The 20,959-nt window shown below is 43.4% G+C and overlaps 1 protein-coding gene across 1 annotated transcript in view; it reads right to left on the bottom strand.

The window, feature by feature from the left end:
- Positions 1–3,902: 3,902 nt before the first annotated feature.
- LOC106570902 (anthrax toxin receptor 2) overlaps positions 3,903–20,959 on the bottom strand; it is a 115,024-nt gene continuing 97,967 nt past the window's right edge. Inside the window, exon 16 of the mRNA XM_045695384.2 lies at positions 3,903–6,972. Within this exon, the coding sequence (XP_045551340.1) occupies positions 6,934–6,972 (39 nt within the window). The 3' untranslated portion in view covers positions 3,903–6,933. The remainder of the gene's footprint in view (positions 6,973–20,959) is intronic.

Raw genomic sequence — 20,959 nt, 5'->3', positions numbered from 1 at the left:
TCAACAGGTGGATTCAGCCCCATCCCACAGTCTATATGGTCTACAGGTGGATTCATCCCCATCCCATCCCACAGTCTATATAGTCTACAGGTGGATTCAGCCCCATCCCATCCCACAGTCTATATGGTCTACAGGTGGATTCATCCCCATCCCACAGTCTATATAGTCTACAGGTGGATTCAGCCCCATCCCACAGTCTATATAGTCTACAGGTGGATTCATCCCCATCCCACAGTCTATATAGTCTACAGGTGGATTCAGCCCCATCCCACAGTCTATATAGTCTACAGGTGGATTCAGCCCCATCCCACAGTCGATATAGTCTACAGGTGGATTCAGCCCCATCCCACAGTCTATATAGTCTACAGGTGGATTCAGCCCCATCCCACAGTCTATATGGTCTACAGGTGGATTCATCCCCATCCCATCCCACAGTCTATATAGTCTACAGGTGGATTCAGCCCCATCCCATCCCACAGTCTATATATTCTACAGGTGGATTCAGCCCCATCACATCCCACAGTCTATATAGTCTACAGGTGGATTCAGCCCCATCACACAGTCTATATAGTCTACAGGTGGATTCAGCCCCATCCCATCTCACAGTCTATATAGTCTACAGGTGGATTCAGCCCCATCCCACAGTCTATATAGTCTACAGGTGGATTCAGCCCCATCCCATCCCACAGTCTATATAGTCTACAGGTGGATTCAGCCCCATCCCACAGTCTATATAGTCTACAGGTGGATTCAGCCCCATCCCATCCCACAGTCTATACATTCTTAAGGTAGATTTAAATAATGTAACTGTAACTCACATACAAACAACTGTAGTCATGTATCTCAAGTCTGTCAGATGTATTTTAATCCACCTTAAAAACCTCTTAGATGTAATGTCCTCTGTTTAAGGTTCTGGTTCCGGTTCTGACCGACATTTTCCACCGTAGTTTTAAATGGCTTGCATTGAACCATAACCCTGGTTCCCACGGACACAGTAGTATATGTTCTGAGCCTGTGCGATGTAGGATGTGAAATCTGAAACCACTTGAAGCTGGGAAGTCCCTCCTACCGTTTTAGTCGCACTTCCGACTGTCCATCAACTCCTGGTGGAACCCTACCACTGACAAAGCTCACGACAGCAATCCATAGGTCGTAATGTAGCAGGAGCACGTTCAGAGATCCATTTATATCCATTAAACCAAAAATTATTAATAGATTTTAAACCCAAAAAAAACCTTTCAATATTATTCTGATTCGTTAATTCTAACGAGTTCAGGAAGCCAAGCTAGAGCTCTGCGAGACTTTCACAGCGACGGGGGCAGACGTTTTGATCAAGAGAGACATTTAGAAAAATGCACATTTTCCTCTAATACTAAACATACAAATATGTATTTTACAGTTATAAGGAGGGTGAAATCTTACAGTGAGTCATTTTATAATTTGATTATAGTATATTTATCAAGCATATTAAGTCATTCCAAGCCTTATTCATCCAGTGTTGTTGAACAGGAAGTGCATCATATGACATATTTTTCATATTTTTTTTTATCATATTTGTACTGTTTACTTGAGCTTGTGTCCTCAAAATTGATTAGACCTCAGATATGTACAACACAAAATTACGAGCAAGGTGATATTTGAACCTTTGTTGTAGTATGTTGTTAGAAGTGCTGTCTTGGTTAAGACAGACTACGCTCTGCTCTCACAGTTGAACACAACATTCAGTCTGGTTCAAGCAAGGGAACGTGTCACTTCTCTCTGGCTCATTCTGACTGTAAGATATATGATTGGTCTGGTCCGGAGGAAGCCTGTTGACAGGAAAGACATGACCGCCGTTTGCGTAGGAATGACAACACCTGTTGTGTAGAGGAAATCAACACAGGATGTCCATTTTGATGTGACCATTTTGTGCCCATACCAGTGGAATAACTGAGTCACTTAGAAGAAAGCAATTCAGATCAACAAAAGTCTAAATAGACACTGACTCTGTTAAAGTTATGAGCTCAGTATGTTCGTATGCTATTCAAGCATACTGCAAGATACTGTAGCTGCTCTATACAGTTGTGTTAATAATTCTACACATAAGATTGTATAATTAAGCAATAAGCCTCTTTGGAGGTGTTGGTATATGGCCAATATACCACGGCTAAGGGCTGTTCTTATACACAACACAACGTGGATGGACACAGCCCTTAGCCCGTGATATATTGGCCATATACCACAAACCCCCGAGGTGCCTTATTGCTATTATAAACTGGTTACCAATGTAATTAGAGCAGTAAAAATAAATGTTTTGTCATACCTGTGGTATACGCTCTGATATACCACGGCTGTCAGCCAATCAGCATTCAGGGCTGGCACCACGCAGTTTCTAGTATATGACGATCATATGATGAGACATGACCAATAGTTAGTGTTAAAAGGGATTCCAACGGACATACAGCAGCACATGATAGCTCACCTTTTGCAGCATAGATATATTAAAACACAGATTATAACAGTATTCATACAATATTTCAGAGCTCAATCCTTCCGTGGTTACTGCTGCTGCGGATTAGGGAAATAGACAGCTAAGCAGATATTTTGATGAAGCAGTTTATGAAAAGATCAGATTCATATTTAACAGCGTATGAAAATATAGCCTTTTAATGTTAAAGCGTATGAAAATATGCCCCCTTAACTGCAGTAACCGTTAGGCTGCTGATGATTTAGTTAGTGTCAAGTGATACCGTCTGTGTGTGTGTGTGTGTGTGTGTGTGTGTCTGTGTGTGCGAGCATGTGTCTGTGTGTCCACAGAAGGCACCAAAACTTTCACAGGAACTGGAAGCACAGTGATACAGGCTGTTGATAAAACCACAGCTTGTACTATAGATCGTTTGCAGACGTAAGTTACTGTGTGACTGTACTCATATCACCCAGTGTTAGAGAATTACAGTCTCTCTCTCACACAAACACACACACATGCACACGCAAACACACACACACACACACACACACACACACACACACACACAGTCTTGTACAGCTAACCTTGTGGGGACACACAATTCAGTCCCATTCAAAATCCTATTTTCCCAAACCCCTAAACCTAACCTGTACTCTTACCCTAACCTTAACCCTTATACCTAACCCTAAACCTTAACCCTAAACATAACTCTTAGCCCTGAACCTTAAGCCTAACCCTAAACATAACTCCTAACCCTAAACCTTAACCCTAGCTCCTAACCCTAACCCTAACTCTAACCCTAAACCTAACTCCTAACCCTAACCCGTACTCTTACCCTAACCTTAACCCTAAAACTAGCCCTAGCTCCTAACCCTTAACATAATTCTAACCCTAACACTAATTATAGTCTTAATCCTAAACCCCCTAAAAATACCTTGTGGGGACTTACAAAATGTTGGTCAAATTTGGTCCAATTTTGTTTGTTTACTATTCTTGTGGGGACTTCTGGTCCTCACAAGGATAGTTAAACACGTCCACATGCACGCACGCACGCACGCACGCACGCACGCACGCACGCACGCACACACACACACATACACACACAGCAGGCATCTCGTCACAGCATGCAAATGTTGTGAAAACAGAAGGTGTGGAAGCACATATTTTTACTAAATGGAAAACCTATTTTTTGGGGCGTTGTGGTCCTTGGGAGTATTTTGTGTGTGTGCGTGTGTGTATGTGTGTGTGGTGCCTCCAGTGTTAAGCTTTACAAGGGGAGAGAGGCTGGTCACTGTCCACTATCTCTGTCCACATACAGCATTTAATTACATTCCCTGTCGGTCCGTATAAATCTGTACAGACCCAATTAAACATAGCCCTTAGCACCCTCATACTCAAATAGTATCAGGCCATGTCTTCACTATATAGCAGAGGAACAACGAGTAAAAATGGGAGGTCCAGTTTCCACTTGAATGTTTAATAATTAATTCAAACACATGACAATCATGAACACTGTAACATTACAATGGGTAATTGTAGTCAAAAAAAAAAAAAAAAGTGATTGTAGTAGGAATTTGTGATAAATATATGAAAAAATGATTTCATGTATAAAACGACAAAACAAACCAATACAGTGTACATAACATATGCAACCCATGAATGAATATAGCACAGAGACAAATGAACGTTTGGAGAACAGTTGTTTTACTTGGTATGTACTGCATCTAAAGCCGCAGTACATCCCTGTCCTGACGTGCTATGATAATACATGAAATGCAGACATGAGGACAGACAATCTACAATCAAACCACGGAAAAACATCATTTTAATATTTTGGACAATAAGAAAAATACTGCATGATTGCATTGAATAATGTGCTTATCGTTGACTAGTTAAATTATTCTGGTACAACTAGCAGAGGTGATTTTAAAATCGCAAAATGTAATTATTAAACATCCTGATATAAATGATATCAAAAAACACAGTCTTACACATACTTTAACACTTGCGTTTTTATTAGCTGTTTGTTTTCTTAAAATGTCCATTCTAAAATGATGCATAATTTACAGCCTTCCATATGTGAAATAAAAACTATGATATAATTGGGTTTTAAAATGTTTATACTAAAATTACTATATTCAAACCAACTTTTAGCTTATGCTGGGAAAAAATGAATTTTGGGCATCTCGCAATTGAATTGCACAAATACAAAATTAAAAAGTGCAAAAAAAAATACAAATAAATATATTTTTAAAGAAAGGCAAAGGGCACTGTCATATTAAAATATCAATACTATAAATATATTTTATTTATTAAGAATAAAAAAATGTGTTCTCGCCATGGAACATTTGGAGATGGCACAGGGGAAAGAGAGGGAACCTAAAGCCAATGTGAAACGTTGTTAGGAGGGAGAGCTGTGTTTGGCCTGGTATGTAAATAACTAACTAGTATGGGTTAATAGCAGCTCTGTGCTCTCAGATGTAACATAACAAGAAAATATAAAAACTGTTAAATAGCCTCTTCTACACTTCATCTAAGCGAAGTTGATTATCTTACTAAAATGTTATGCAGAAGATTAGACAAGAGACTAAAATGTGTATGAAAAATAATATCACGGTTCCCTAAAGATTGTATCTGACCATCAGTGTCATTCCGGTCCCTTCCTGTCCACCCAGATAACAAAACAAAGGAATAATTAAGTCAGAGACGACATTGTGCGTGCCCAACCAGTCTCGTGCACACGCATGCCCACCAAATGTGAAAATCCTGGCCCATTCCCCCTGAAACTTGATGGTTGTTGAACTTATTTTTAGTGTCATTTGATAAGCTTCCCTGGTTGCACAGAGACATCCCACTGACCCAGCCACTGGTCATTGTCTATACTGGTTCCCATCAAAACCGGGCGCGCTTTGTCAGGTTTCGACTCGAATATCCATTTCGCATCTGAAGTACTGTATCCAAAGTGACTGGATCGTTGGAGCCTTTTCTATTCAGCTGCTGCCTTTCCTCCCCCACAGTGCTCCCCTCTCGCTGACATCATTTTGGGATTGGTGTCATGACAGTGCTCTTGAGAAATCTACAACAAATATATATATACATATATACTACCGCTTTTTTGGTGGTGGGGTCGACGCGTGCGAGGCTTGGTAACATAATTTCTGCAAATGAACAATACTTATCCGTCCGTCGCATCCGTTGCCTTGGTTTTGCGTTTGGGTTTCGGACAGCCAGGGTGCACCAAACCGTCGCCAAGGAGACGGGATGGCCTCTTTCTCTCCAAATAATATACGTACAGTTATAGGTCATTCAATGTCAAAAGGCTTTAAAAAAAAAAAGACGATCAAATCTTCACAGGCTGCTGCTTGCTGTTCTCTTTAATTATTTTAATTAAACTTTGATATTCTGCTCGCCAGAGCTAAAGGGCTGAGACTGGAGAGAGGCAGGGAGGCCCTTGGAGAATTGGAGACAGAGGGGGACGGGTAGCAGTGAAGTGGGAGACAGCTGTATCTATATCTTAAAACTCTTCAACTGACTGACTGGCAGGTTTATGGGTTGTGATGTTGTACGCCTTAGTGAGCATACAGCAGATTGCATCAAAACATTGGGGAAACACAGCCAAGCACCATGTCAGGGGCTTCAGGCGTCCATCCCTCAAAAGTAGTCAGAGTGGAGAGTTGTGGTGGTCTGGTCAGAGATGCTGTCCTGTCCTGGCCCGGCCCGCGGTGGGATAACGCTCTAGTAACTCCCCTTGTCCCCAGTGCATAATGAAAGAAAGGTGTCTTCACAAAACTAAAGGGCAATGTCTTAGCTACTGCTTCCAATACCTTAGGGCGTCCTGGCTGTCCACAGTTTGTCATGCGTGTGCACTTCTCAGTGTTAAAATGACAGGATCTCCAGTCAAAGGGGGTCCCGCCGGGCATCTTTCAACGATAGTGTAGGGAGAGAAGTTGGAGAGGCATTGTGACGAGATGTTGCCAAGAGGCGATGGACTTGTGCACTGTGTGTGGAGGCCCTCTGGGAGTATTGCTACTGCCATGCTAACGGCACAGCCTCACCCGCTCTGCATGTTTCTTTTTTTAAGATAGCTTCCGTCTGTGTCCATGAAATTAGGTTTTCCACAGAAGGCGCAATATGGTCAGAATATGTTAAGCCTTTAGAGCGCACAAAAAAGCTAACCAGATCAGATTGGCCACGTTTTGTACCGCACTGTTTATTTGCTTTGGCCTCTTATGAAGTTAAAAACAGGACAAGTTAAAAAAATATATAAAGTTATATCCCTGTTATGGAAGGATGGAAATATGAAAATGTTCTTATGAGTAAGATGCTTTCGGATATGACAGGAGATATCATGGAGAAAGAGATTCCACTTTGAGCACAATACTGAGAGAAGGAAATGAATAGTGGTTTTGGACTCTTATAGTCTTCTGGATATTAGGTCTTCAAACACATATTTGAATGTTGAAGACGTCCTCCTTTGTGTTTGTCTTCTAACGGTTCTGCACTCGGTTGAAATTAATACATCTCCCCTGAAAAGAGAAACAATAATACATTGTATTAGTCATGGATCAATAACATCCCTCCAAAAATGCCATACATTCATCACTATTGAAAAAAAAGTTATTTATAAATTAAACCATTATAATATTTGTTTCAGTTAATGTTATTCTAAAATTAAATTACAATATTTTTTCCCAAAAATGGCAAACACTTTTACAGTAAATCTAATTATTGTAGCATAGCAACACAGTTAAATACTTTTAAAGTAAATCTAATTACAGTAGCATAGAAACACAGTTAAATACTTTTACAGTAAATCTAATTACTGTAGCATAGCAACACAGTTAAATACTTTTAAAGTAAATCTAATTACTGTAGCATAGCAACACGGCTAAATACTTTTAAAGTAAATCTAATTACTGTAGCATAGCAACACAGTTAAATACTTTTAAAGTAAATCTAATTACTGTAGCATAGCAACACGGCTAAATATTTCATATGTTGATACATTTCCAGGTCTACAACACATTTGTAGATTTTTCTGCTACAAATTAAAAAATATATACAATAAATGACTTTCATCAGAAACTGAATTTTAATCTTTTTAAAATGTTAATCTATATATATATAGACTAAATAAACGTACTAAATCAAATTCACTGGAAACTTTTATAATTTTACCTATCAATAACATTACAAATGCTAAAAAATCTTACATTGATATCTATGTTTAGAAGAATTGCCTATGCTCATACTATGTCAAATATTCAACGGATAGATAGTGTACTGTACACGTAAATAACATCTTGTTCCACATTGCAAAACTGTTGTAACAGAATGCATTTATGCACAACATGAGGACTCACTCTCACAACTCTTCCTCTATTTACTACTATAGTGTTATTGCTTTACAGCACATGCCACCAACATGGCCACCACTACAACAACATCTCAGTGTAGAGCCCTGACGGTGGTGGTCTCATCCCACTCACCAGGGTCCTGTCTAGGGCAGCATGGGTTAACATGGGGGGTTGGGGTCAATTCTAATTAAAGTCCCTCAGTGATTTGAATTGAAATAGTTTGAAATAATAACTTCTATTCTTTGAAAATATATTTTTAATAGATTGATGTTCAACTGTAGAATTGGAATTTCAGTGTACTAAATTATTTTTCAGTTTTCTTGCACCTTATTTGTGGAACAATCTTCAAAATGTTCTTAAATGTGATGTTCTGGTGCCTCTCTAGGATGTTCTGGTGCCTCTCTAGGATGTTCTGGTGCCTCTCTAGGATGTTCTGGTGCCTCTCTAGGATGTTCTGGTGCCTCTCTAGGATGTTCTGGTGCCTCTCTAGGATGTTCTGGTGCCTCTCTAGGGCAATTCAGAAAGCTGATTAGGAACCTTATTAATGAAGAATGAGTTTGTTGTTTTATGACCGTGTTTCCTTTCTGTATTTATGTTTTGACGTGTGCATTTCTGTAATTTCAGTTGTTCTGAATGACTCCCTGTATGACTTCCTGATAAAAATAAAGGTTAAATAAAATTGGAATTGACCCCAATCCTGTTGTGGACCACAGGAGGCCCAGTTGAGCAGCTGTCTCAGCCAGCCTTACTGCTGGGAGGGGAAACAGTCCAGCGATATAGCTCCAGCTCTCACTGGCACCAAGAGGGAGCTCTAGTACAGCTAATATACAGACACCAGCCAAGCCAAGAACACTAGTCCCCTCCCCAACCTGCCACTACCACTGCCACCCTCCCACACCCAGAGACTGAAGCCCAACCGTGACACTGTGCCCTGCACTCCCTCCGTCCCTCTCTCTCTCTCTCCCTTCCTTTAGTTTTCTCTCTCTCTCCCTCCCTCTCGCCTCGCCCCCCCACACACACACTCACAGAGACAAAAGCACAACCGTGACATATTGGATGCACTAACCGTGTGGATGCCAATGCAATGACTGAGATGATGTGAGCATCCAAAAACTGCATCCAAATATGATCAAAGATCAGAGACCATTGTAGTCCTACACTGGTGAGTCCAACAGACATTATGGTGGTTGTTGAAATGGTTCAATGTTGCAAAGGGGGGGGGGGGGGGGGGGCAGCCACAACAGTTAGCGGCTCCACACACGGGATGTGCTTGCTAAAATTTGTTTGGACTAGAACTGGGCTTTGGACAAAAGAGAGAATTCTCCTTGTTTTCTCTCTTGAAATCGTGTGTGTGTATATGTGTGTGTGTGTGTGTGTGTGTGTGTGTATGTGGACTTTGCGTCGACCCTCTGTGCCTAATCTCACACAGTCAACAAATAAGGCACATCAGATGCTGTTTTGGCCGCAGACACCAGAGCTGCTAAGTTCACTGGATTTTCTGGGGTTTAAAACGAGAGGGGGACTTTGAAAAAGCTGCTTCCCAGCAGGAGCATTATGTCTGGGGGCTGGGGCTCTGGAAGGGCTGGAGCTGGCTAACTGGGGCTGGAGGATAGTGCTGGGACTGGCTAACTGGGGCTGGAGTATAGTGCTGGAGCTGGCTAACTGGGGCTGGAGTATAGTGCTGGAGCTGGCTAACTGGGGCTGGAGTATAGTGCTGGAGCTGGCTAACTGGGGCTGGAGTATAGTGCTGGAGCTGGCTAACTGGGGCTGGGGTACAGTGCTGGAGCTGGTTAACTGGAGCTGGCTAACTGGAGCTGGTGTACAGGGCTGGAGCTGGCTAACTGGAGCTGGCTAACTGGAGCTGGTGTACATGGCTGGAGCTGGCTAACTGGGGCTGGAGTATAGTGCTGGAGCTGGCTAACTGGGGCTGGAGGATAGTGCTGGAGCTGGCTAACTGGGGCTGGAGTATAGTGCTGGAGCTGGCTAACTGGGGCTGGGGTACAGTGCTGGAGCTGGCTAACTGGAGCTGGCTAACTGGAGCTGGTGTACAGGGCTGGAGCTGGCTAACTGGAGCTGGCTAACTGGAGCTGGTGTACATGGCTGGAGCTGGCTAACTGGGGCTGGAGTATAGAGCTGGAGCTGGCTAACTGGGGCTGGAGGATAGTGCTGGGACTGGCTAACTGGGGCTGGAGGATAGTGCTGGAGCTGGCTAACTGGGGCTGGAGGATAGTGCTGGAGCTGGCTAACTGGGGCTGGGGTATAGGGCTGGAGCTGGCTGACTGGGGCTGGGGTATAGGGCTGGAGCTGGCTGACTGGGGCTGGGGTACAGGGCTGGAGCTGGCTAACTGGAGCTGGCTAACTGGAGCTGGTGTACAGGGCTGGAGCTGACTAACTGGGGCTGGGGTATAGAGCTGGCTAACTGGAGCTGGGTACCTGGTGCTGGGGTATAGAGCTGGCTAACTGGAGCTGGCTAACTGGTGCTGGGGTATAGAGCTGGCTAACTGGAGCTGGCTAACTGGTGCTGGGTTATAGAGCTGGCTAACTGGTGCTGGGGTATAGAGCTGGCTAACTGGTGCTGGGGTATAGAGCTGGCTAACTGGTGCTGGGGTATAGAGCTGGCTAAGTGGAGCTGGGGTATAGAGCTGGCTAACTGGAGCTGGCTAACTGGTGCTGGGGTATAGAGCTGGCTAACTGGTGCTGGGGTATAGAGCTGGCTAACTGGTGCTGGGGTATAGAGCTGGCTAACTGGTGCTGGGGTATAGAGCTGGCTAACTGGAGCTGGCGCTGGGGTATAGAGCTGGCTAACTGGGCCTGCATTCCAGCTCCCTTGATCATGTTCACGGTCCACTGAGCTCTGACTTGGCAGTGTGTAATCTACTGTAACTGGGCCAGGTTTCAGAGGCACACACACACACACACACACACACAGAGGGAGCGAGGGAGAGATGGTGATGGGCACTGCCCACCTGTGTGTGTGTCGCTCACCAGATTACAGAGAGCGGGAACAATAGAAAAGTCTACATGTCAGCATGGGATGTCAGAGGAATTTAATCAGACGGATGGATGGACGACTGACTGGATGAAGGAAGGATGGATGAGTAGACATCAGAGGTGGGGAGGTTGAGAAGTGAAGAGACAAAGGGGGTACAGGCAGGGGGTGTTTTCTCTCTCCTTGTAGTAGGAGAGAGAGAAGTAGAGCGAGAGCTGTAAGCTACTGTCTGGTGATAAATAGGTACCAAATAAAACCCCTCCATTAGGTTTGGACTGACAGACATTGGGAGATATTGAGAAGTTAACTTTCTAAACTTCAGATCTGTTACAGAGACTCGGATGGCGGCATAGCATAGCGTAACTGACTGCACTTCACACTGCAATGCAATATGGTTGTGTTCATGTAGAAATACTGCACAATAGAAAACGGTATTCATAGCTGCAGGTTTGAGATACTTATTCAGTTTTATGATTTTAAGTGTTCTGTCATTTATCTATACAATGAAAATGCAGTATGAACCACGGAGTTGGAAAGAAAGCCTGATTGAGACAATCCCTCAACTGTTTTTTTTTTTCTTGCCTTCTCATTTTGAACACACCCTTTCATCAGACAATGGATGTCATTTGGACAGCACCAAATGTGGAGAAAGATGCTGCCAAAATTACTCACTTCTCAGTCATTCTTGCACCAGTATTTATTTTGAAACCTCGCCTTCCTACAATGACCAAGAGGCAGATGCAATTCGAGAGAGTTTAAGCTAGGTTGTCAGTAAGTATAAGCAGAAAACTCAACTGCAATCACATTCACAATCTGCAGTATTCCTAATTTGTTCTAAAACAAGTGCTGTGTTAAGTATTCCCGAATGGACAAAACAGATGTTTTTGGCAACAAATCTCCAAATATTTGACCTGACAAGATGTCACCCTGTGTGTACACCTCTTGGCTTATCTGCCCATAGCTTTGGCCTGGCGATGTCAAACCATCTTGGTAGAGGTTTTGTAGTCTCTGCTCCACCATGTTGTCTGGAGCTACGGTGGTCTGCAGCCAGACTTCAGAGAACAAGAACATGTTTGTCGATCAGAGTTTGGGCTGGTTCTTGGGCAAGGCTCCAGAAGTCCGTGTTTGTGAGTGATTTTGTATCCCATCTCTATCTGAACAGCTTGATTCCCCTCAACAACACTACAAGGATCTGTCTTACACTGTCCAGTTTCTACAGTTCCTACATGAGGGACTGAGACCAATAAAACAAGGTGTATACGGCATCCGCAACAGGAAATCCCTAGCAAGAACACAGCTGAGGGAGTTTATAATATGGACCATTGGAACTAGTCCGACTACGACCTTTTGTGGTTCTTATGTTTGAATAAAATGTCTCAATATAACTTGAATAAAATATTTTATTTGAAATATGACATAGTAAACAATAATTACGGACTATAAAATATTTATTTGGAAGGAAATGAGAGACTGTAAAAGCTACAATGTGTCCTTTGGCTTTTAGCCACCACTTATATCTATGAAGTTACAAGACTGAATTAAATGAGTGGCTGAAACTTAAATATAATAATTAAAGAACAATTCAACAGTTAAACTTCTTCCCCTCCCCCCCAGAGAAAAAACACTTGCAATACCTCTACAATGGACACATTTCAATGTCCCCGTCTGTCAGTGGAGTCACACATCAGGCATGTGTTCTTGCTTTATCCCCTATCTTCTAGCTACATATTGAACAAATGAAGAAGTTGAAAATGGAGGGAGGCTGGGGGAAAAGCGCAGCTGCAAGGGGATGGCAGCAGTGCCAGAGATTGAACAACACTCCCTCCCGTCCACACTCAAGGCCCTCATCGGTCCACACAGTCCCTCGCCGGCGCACACACACACACACACACACACACACACACACACACACACACGTATACACACGCACACACACACATAGCACTGCCATCTGTCCTGTAGGGAAATTAGAGCCACCAGGGCTAGAGCCAACAGAATTAAGCTCACTGACGATCACGCCATTTTGCCTCGTATACAAGCACTAGGTACATGGAAGTAAGTAAACATCAGTGTCTCCACCACCAATAGGAGAGTGTTACCAGAAACAGATATCTGGTAAGCCCCAAAGGACAATACGGTAGAAAGCCCCAAAGGACATTAGGGTAGAAAGCCCAAAGGATATTAGAGTAGAAAGCCCCAAAGGACATTAGGGTAGAAAGCCCCAAAGGACATTAGGGTAGAAAGCCCCAAAGGACATTAGAGTAGAAAGCCCCAAAGGACATTAGGGTAGAAAGCCCCAAAGGACATTAGAGTAGAAAGCCCCAAAGGACATTAGGGTAGAAAGCCCCAAAGGACATTAGAGTAGAAAGCCCCAAAGGACATTAGAGTAGAAAGCCCCAAAGGACATTAGGGTAGAAAGCCCCAAAGGACATTAGGGTAGAAAGCCCCAAAGGACATTAGAGTAGAAAGCCCCAAAGGACATTAGGGTAGAACTGTCAGATGTGAGGTATCAGTTCAGCTCCCTAATCAAACTGGGAATCCTGTCTAGTCACTGGCAGCTGGGAGGAATCAGTTCAGCTCCCTAATCAAACTGGGAATCCTGTCTAGTCACTGGCAGCTGTGAGGAATCAGTTCAGCTCCCTAATCAAACTGGGAATCCTGTCTAGTCACTGGCAGCTGTGAGGAATCAGTTCAGCTCCCTAATCAAACTGGGAATCCTGTCTAGTCACTGGCAGCTGGGAGGAATCAGTTCAGCTCCCTAATCAAACTGGGAATCCTGTCTAGTCACTGGCAGCTGTGAGGAATCAGTTCAGCTCCCTAATCAAACTGGGAATCCTGTCTAGTCACTGGCAGCTGGGAGGAATCAGTTCAGCTCCCTAATCAAACTGGGAATCCTGTCTAGTCACTGGCAGCTGGGAGGAATCAGTTCAGCTCCCTAATCAAACTGGGAATCCTGTCTAGTCACTGGCAGCTGTGAGGAATCAGTTCAGCTCCCTAATCAAACTGGGAATCCTGTCTAGTCACTGGCAGCTGGGAGGAATCAGTTCAGCTCCCTAATCAAACTGGGAATCCTGTCTAGTCACTGGCAGCTGTGAGGAATCAGTTCAGCTCCCTAATCAAACTGGGAATCCTGTCTAGTCACTGGCAGCTGGGAGGAATCAGTTCAGCTCCCTAATCAAACTGGGAATCCTGTCTAGTCACTGGCAGCTGTGAGGAATCAGTTCAGCTCCCTAATCAAACTGGGAATCCTGTCTAGTCACTGGCAGCTGGGAGGAATCAGTTCAGCTCCCTAATCAAACTGGGAATCCTGTCTAGTCACTGGCAGCTGTGAGGAATCAGTTCAGCTCCCTAATCAAACTGGGAATCCTGTCTAGTCACTGGCAGCTGGGAGGAATCAGTTCAGCTCCCTAATCAAACTGGGAATCCTGTCTAGTCACTGGCAGCTGTGAGGAATCAGTTCAGCTCCCTAATCAAACTGGGAATCCTGTCTAGTCACTGGCAGCTGGGAGGAATCAGTTCAGCTCCCTAATCAAACTGGGAATCCTGTCTAGTCACTGGCAGCTGGGAGGAATCAGTTTAGCTCCCTAATCAAACTGGGAATCCTGTCTAGTCACTGGCAGCTGTGAGGAATCAGTTCAGCTCCCTAATCAAACTGGGAATCCTGTCTAGTCACTGGCAGCTGTGAGGAATCAGTTCAGCTCCCTAATCAAACTGGGAATCCTGTCTAGTCACTGGCAGCTGTGAGGAATCAGTTCAGCTCCCTAATCAAACTGGGAATCCTGTCTAGTCACTGGCAGCTGTGAGGAATCAGTTCAGCTCCCTAATCAAACTGGGAATCCTGTCTAGTCACTGACAGCTGTGAGGAATCAGTTCAGCTCCCTAATCAAACTGGGAATCCTGTCTAGTCACTGGCAGCTGTGAGGAATCAGTTCAGCTCCCTAATCAAACTGGGAATCCTGTCTAGTCACTGACAGCTGTGAGGAATCAGTTCAGCTCCCTAATCAAACTGGGAATCCTGTCTAGTCACTGGCAGCTGGGAGGAATCAGTTCAGCTCCCTAATCAAACTGGGAATCCTGTCTAGTCACTGGCAGCTGGGAGGTATCAGTTCAGCTCCCTAATCAAACTGGGAATCCTGTCTAGTCACTGGCAGCTGTGAGGAATCAGTTCAGCTCCCTAAGATACCGACATGTACAGTAGAGGAACGCTAGCGTTAGATCTGAGCATTGATTAAGACATTGTTTGTGTACCAAACCGAACCCTACTTAATTTATAGTGCACTACTTTTGACCAGGGCCTGTATAGGAAAAAGGGCACCATTTGGGACACACACATTCGATGTTAGAAGATGTGAGCATTGATTTAAACATGGTGCCGATCTCGCTCCGTAATTCAGATCCCTCTGTCAGGACGAGAAGCCCTTCAGAAGAGCTTTGCTGTGGTAATTTACCGGGACATTAAATACCACCGCTGACACCAAATGTTACAGTCCAAATTCAACCCTTATTCCCTAGATAGTGCACTTATTTAGGTAGTCGTAGGCAGTCCTGTGTGGCTCAGTCGGTAGAGCATGGTGCTTCCAACACCCCAAAGGGTTGTGGGTTTGATTCTCACTTGGGCCACCCATACGTAAAATGCATGCATGCATGACTGTAAGTCGCTTTGGATAGAAGAGTCTACTAAATTACTTACTGTATACTATTAAACAGAAAATTACATCTTTATTTATTTATTTAATTACATGTTAAGGGGTTTATATCATTACTATTATTGCAGTCCATTTACAGCAGCAGCAGCCTTTCAGAGAAGAGAAGCTGGTTCCAATCGACTTACTCCGTGTAAATAAAGTGGCATATGATCAGCAATCAGCTCTGATGACTTCCTGATTGACCTGGGGGACGGAGGGAGTTAGGGATGCCTGCCTGTCTTTGAATCTAGAGCCAGAAGGTAAAAACACAGGCAGACGGCAGCATACAGTCTACAGATTGTTCACGATTGCCTCACATTCTAGTTTGTGACATGGGAACATTTTTACTACAGAGAAGAGAAAGATCCTCCAAACAAGACCACCTCATCCTGTATATCACTGTATCAGCACTGTTAGCAGCCAACACTGACGTAGATATACTTACTGTATGTTACAGGTTAAAGGTCCAATTCAGCCATTTTCATCTCCAGATCAAATCATTTCTGGTTAATAATTAGTTAAAAATTAAAAAGTGTTATTGCTTTCAATTAAAATGGTAAAAAAATAAAATAAAATAAAAAAAATAATAAAACTGCTCCTTAGCAAAGAGCAATTTCTCAAGCAAGATTTTGGTAGGACTGTCTCGGAGTGTTCTGAGTGAGGAGGGGAAAACTGAAAAATAGCTGTTATTGGCAGAGACGTTTGGAACTCTCTTACTTACTGGTCTATTAAACTATGTACCGAATGGTGATGTCACCAGGCAGGCTAAAACTCCATCCCACCAAAACAGGATGATATCTTAAACATCTCATACAATAAAGTGGCATTATCATCATTTTAAAAATTCCACAATATTATTCCAACCTCATAGTGTGTAAATATATATGAAACACATGTACATTACGTTTTTTTGACTGCACTGGGCCTTGGGTTTCAGGACATAACAAGATTGTGTCCTATATTTTAGGCCTTATCCAGAAAAGAGCATGACTCCAAAAAAAAAAAAGCAATTGTCTAAAGATGGTGGGGGGCCCTCTGACATAAAAAGAAAAAGGGGCCGTTGGACTGAAGAAAAAAGCTCTAAATAAAGGTTACATATCAGGCATGGCACATGATCGTGCCATACACACAGCACGATGACATTAATGGCCGGGTCATCTTGCCCCATCAGATTTCACCCGTTATTTCCATGATTGTTTGTCCAAGGGCTATGAGGTCAGGCACTCATTTTGTTTGTTCGCGCATACAAGATTTACCGCCAAAAACTCACGCCATCCAAACATCCAACACCAGCGTTGCCTGTTTGTTGGTCCGAGGATAAGCTTAATTCTCATGAAGCCTACAGAAGCGTACGTTGTACGACGCCACAGCGGCTACCTCCAGCTGTTTCCTGCTCCACCATGTCTCCCATCCCGCCTGCTCGCCGTCTCTTTCCCTCTGGTCTCCCCCCCCCCCCCCTGGTTTTAGTCAGTCAAAGTAAAGTGCACATCATTGCCAGCTAAGAGCTCTGGGTAGCTCTGCGTAGCAGAAAGGCACAGATGGTACTAATGGAAGAGAAGAAGCCAACTGAGGCACCGGGACTGAGCCACGCCACGCCTCGGCCAAATAGCTCTAGTGGTTATGTATGTCTCTACACCCAGTCCAACCCAAGCCGGCTCCCAGCTCTACCAAGGTTAATTCCAATCCACGGCACCCCAGCATAAAGAATTAAGAATGATGAAATAATCATAACAGAAGGGGAGGAGTGGAGAAAGGGGGGGACTGACTGGAAGCATGCCAAGAGGATCAGATGGAGCTTGGATGGTGGGATTGGTACTTGGGTAGCATTCGACTAGCGACATACTGGAGTGTATGAAGAATAAAAGAACATGCCAATTCACAAAACAACAGGGATTGATTCCCAACCCATCTCTCAGTTAGGAAACTGGCTCAGTTTCTAACTGTGTGACCGAGGACGTTGTGTTCAAATACAGAGATCTGCATCACACACTAGTACTTTGACTTGTATAGCGTTACTATATAACTTGTTTCAATCTAGCACTACAGAGAACATGACCAAGCTGCTTGTGATGGGTTCAATAACCGGTTGGTACCATTACCATTGACCCAGTGGTAATGAGGCGTAGTCAGATTCCCAAGACATGGGTATAATGCTACCTTGTATGACAACGTTTAGGAAAACCCTGGTAATAGACAGAGCGAACTAAACAGTCTCCGTCCTTCCTATCAGGATGACGTTTCCCTTTACTTTGTCGTGACCCTGCAGATGAACATTCAACACACACAGGACAGACCCAGTAGGCTCATCTGTACTGTTTTAATTCATCCACCCCCCCCCCCTACACAGACCCAGAGACAGAGATATACCAAAACCATACGCTTACATAAAGCCTACCAGTGTAACCCCGACCACCAACGCCCAACCACCAGCAAGACCCAGCTGATTTGCATAATGTTGATATGTAAGAAGAAGAAGATAAAACATGCACATGGAATGTTTTCCTCATCTGTTGGGGGTCAAAGGGTGTTTCCGTAGCTAACGCCGGCGAAAAGATCGCAGCACCCCAAACATCTTCCCACGGCTATGGGTGTTTCCACACAAATGTCTAACTGTGAGTGAATTTAATAAAAACATAAAGTACTGAAAGAGAGAGAGAGAGAGAGAGAGAGAGACAGAGAGAGAGAGAGACAGACAGACAGAGAGAGAGATCGAGACAGAGAAAGAGAGATCGAGACAGAGACAGAGAGAGAGACAGAAAGAGAGAGAGACAGAGAGAGAGAGACAGAGTGTGAGTGCGTGTATGTGTATGCTTACACACTTGTGTGTATCTGTGAGCCTGTGTGTGTGAGCCCATTCCCTGTTCCCTCCAACAGAGAGCCAGCGTTCCTCCAGTGGTGCTGGATGAGGGTCACATGCAATCTGAGCTGAGGGAAGAGGCGCCGCGGTACATGCGACAGGACAGGGAGGCCCCGTAATTGGAGTGAGCTGTCAAGACAATGCGGCACGTGTGAGGTGGAGACACTGGTGTGTGTGTGTGTGTGTGTGTCTGCCACTGTGCTGCATGGCGGGGCACGTGCCAGGGCGGCTGCCCCCCCCCCCCATGGGGTGGCACATATTAAGTCCCTGATGAGGCTAATGCAGGGAGAAATGGCTCTGGAAAACAGCCCAAACACAGGTCAAAGGGTAACACGGTTTAGGAAGGAAGCAGGGCTGCAGCCACAACAACCTCAATGTAGATGTTTAGGAAGTAGAAGAATATTTTGTAGATAAATACACAACGCAGAGGATGAGAGGACTAAAAACTAGAGTACTAATGGTCAATAGCGTATTGTAAATAGGAGTTGGGTTTTCAGTCCAACAGCTGTATAGAATCTGTGGAATGTCACTCCTGAACTCAGAGCTACGTGTCCTACGTTCTGTACATTGAGTCTGGAGCAGGATACTTGTTATTTGGCCATTGACCCAGTGGTACTACAAGGACTTCTGATTGGTCAAACCCAGGCTAGGGTGGGGGGGTTATAAGTGGCATCCTGTTCCTTTGTTCAGTTGAGAAAAGCTGAGGACAGGGGAGACTGAAAATCTACCTCCCAGCATAACATCTTGATTTGTCCTTCTCAAATAAACCTATTTTTCTACCCCCTGATTTGCTTTGGAGTTTGTGTTATTGAAGAATAACATAAATTGCTAACAAAAGGAAGCAGAGCTGTAGCCACTACAACCTCAATGTAGAAGGCTACACACTGTACAGGGTTGATGTGAAACTAATTAACGATACGGGTTAGTTTAGAGGTTGACAAAGTAGGTCTTCAGTTTTACATTTCTTTGATCTTTTGATAAGATTCATAGATTTTTTTTCTCACAGAAGCAAAGGACCAATCACAAGTTTGTCTTTTCTCCAAGGTTGACTTTGTGTTCCTGTTTTGGTGGTGACATTATGAACGTATTTTTCCCAGATGTTTTTCATGTTTGAAGCGTTAATTGTGATATGAATATTCATGTTTATACCCTGCTTATTTAGTTAACAATTGAGAAAATAATTATTCTTTTTGTCCCCAAAATTCCCAAAATGCTTGGGAAAACCTCATGTTCGATACAAGGCTATCTATCGTTGATACTGTAAAACCCTTAACATGCAATTATCTAAATTAATAAAAGGTCTAATTTCATGTTTAACAAATTGTTCATCAACAAATGATTCAAAATGCATTTCTTGAACAATTTCAATGCTAATGATGTTCCAACATGAATCGCTAAAACCATGCCACATTGTCAAACAAATACAGATGACATGATTAACTAGATCACGAGACTGTTAAAACAAAAGAATTCATCTGGTAATTAGCAGAAATCACAGACACAATAGAGTTAATTGCACTGGTAATAACGGGTTAATTTCTCAGTTGAAATTGAATCTCTTTGTTGATATGTGGATATATATAACAAGATATTTATCTGATAACATCTATCAAATCATCTCACTGGACTGAAAGCACAAAGGGAACAATTTATTTCCTTTCATTATAAACTCTATTTAAGTAAGCTAATCTCAACACATGAAATACAACGTAGGTTTATAATACATTTTTAAATCTGTAATTCAAGAGTGTGTGCCTGTGTGTGTGTTTCTCTGCAAAGCCCATGTCTTCCCAGTTCAACTCACATTAACCCACTTCTCACAGTTGGTCCAGAAACAACAGCCTCCCTTTTAATCCGGTGTAAAAGGCCTGGAGCCTGGAGCTGGTTCTATCATGATGTTATATCTCCACCATCACCTGGAGCTGGTTCTATCATGATGTTATATCTCCACCATCACCTGGAGCTGGTTCTATCATGATGTTATATCTCTACCATCACCTGGAGCTGGTTCTATCACGATGTTATATCTCTACCATCACCTGGAGCTGGTTCTATCATGATGTTATATCTCTACCATCACCTGGAGCTGGTTCTATCATGATGTTATATCTCTACCATCACCTGGAGCTGGTTCTATCATGATGTTATATCTCTACCATCACCTGGAGCTGGTTCTATCATGATGTTTTATCTCTACCATCACCTGGAGCTGGTTCTATCATGATGTTATATCTCTACATCACCTGGAGCTGGTTCTATCATGATGTTATATCTCTACATCACCTGGAGCTGGTTCTATCATGATGTTATATCTCTACCATCACCTGGAGCTGGTTCTATCATGATGTTATATCTCCACCATCACCTGGAGCTGGTTCTATCATGATGTTATATCTCTACATCACCTGGAGCTGGTTCTATCATGATGTTATATCTCTACCATCACCTGGAGCTGGTTCTATCATGATGTTTTATCTCTACCATCACCTGGAGCTGGTTCTATCATGATGTTATATCTCTACATCACCTGGAGCTGGTTCTATCATGATGTTATATCTCTACCATCACCTGGAGCTGGTTCTATCATGATGTTATATCTCTACATCACCTGGAGCTGGTTCTATC

The sequence above is a fragment of the Salmo salar genome, chromosome 15 (assembly GCF_965601325.2).
Source record: "Salmo salar chromosome 15, fSalSal1, whole genome shotgun sequence".
Classification (NCBI taxonomy): domain Eukaryota; kingdom Metazoa; phylum Chordata; class Actinopteri; order Salmoniformes; family Salmonidae; genus Salmo; species Salmo salar.
Note: the sequence above shows the minus strand (reverse complement) of the source record. Positions and strands in the feature narration are given on the sequence as shown.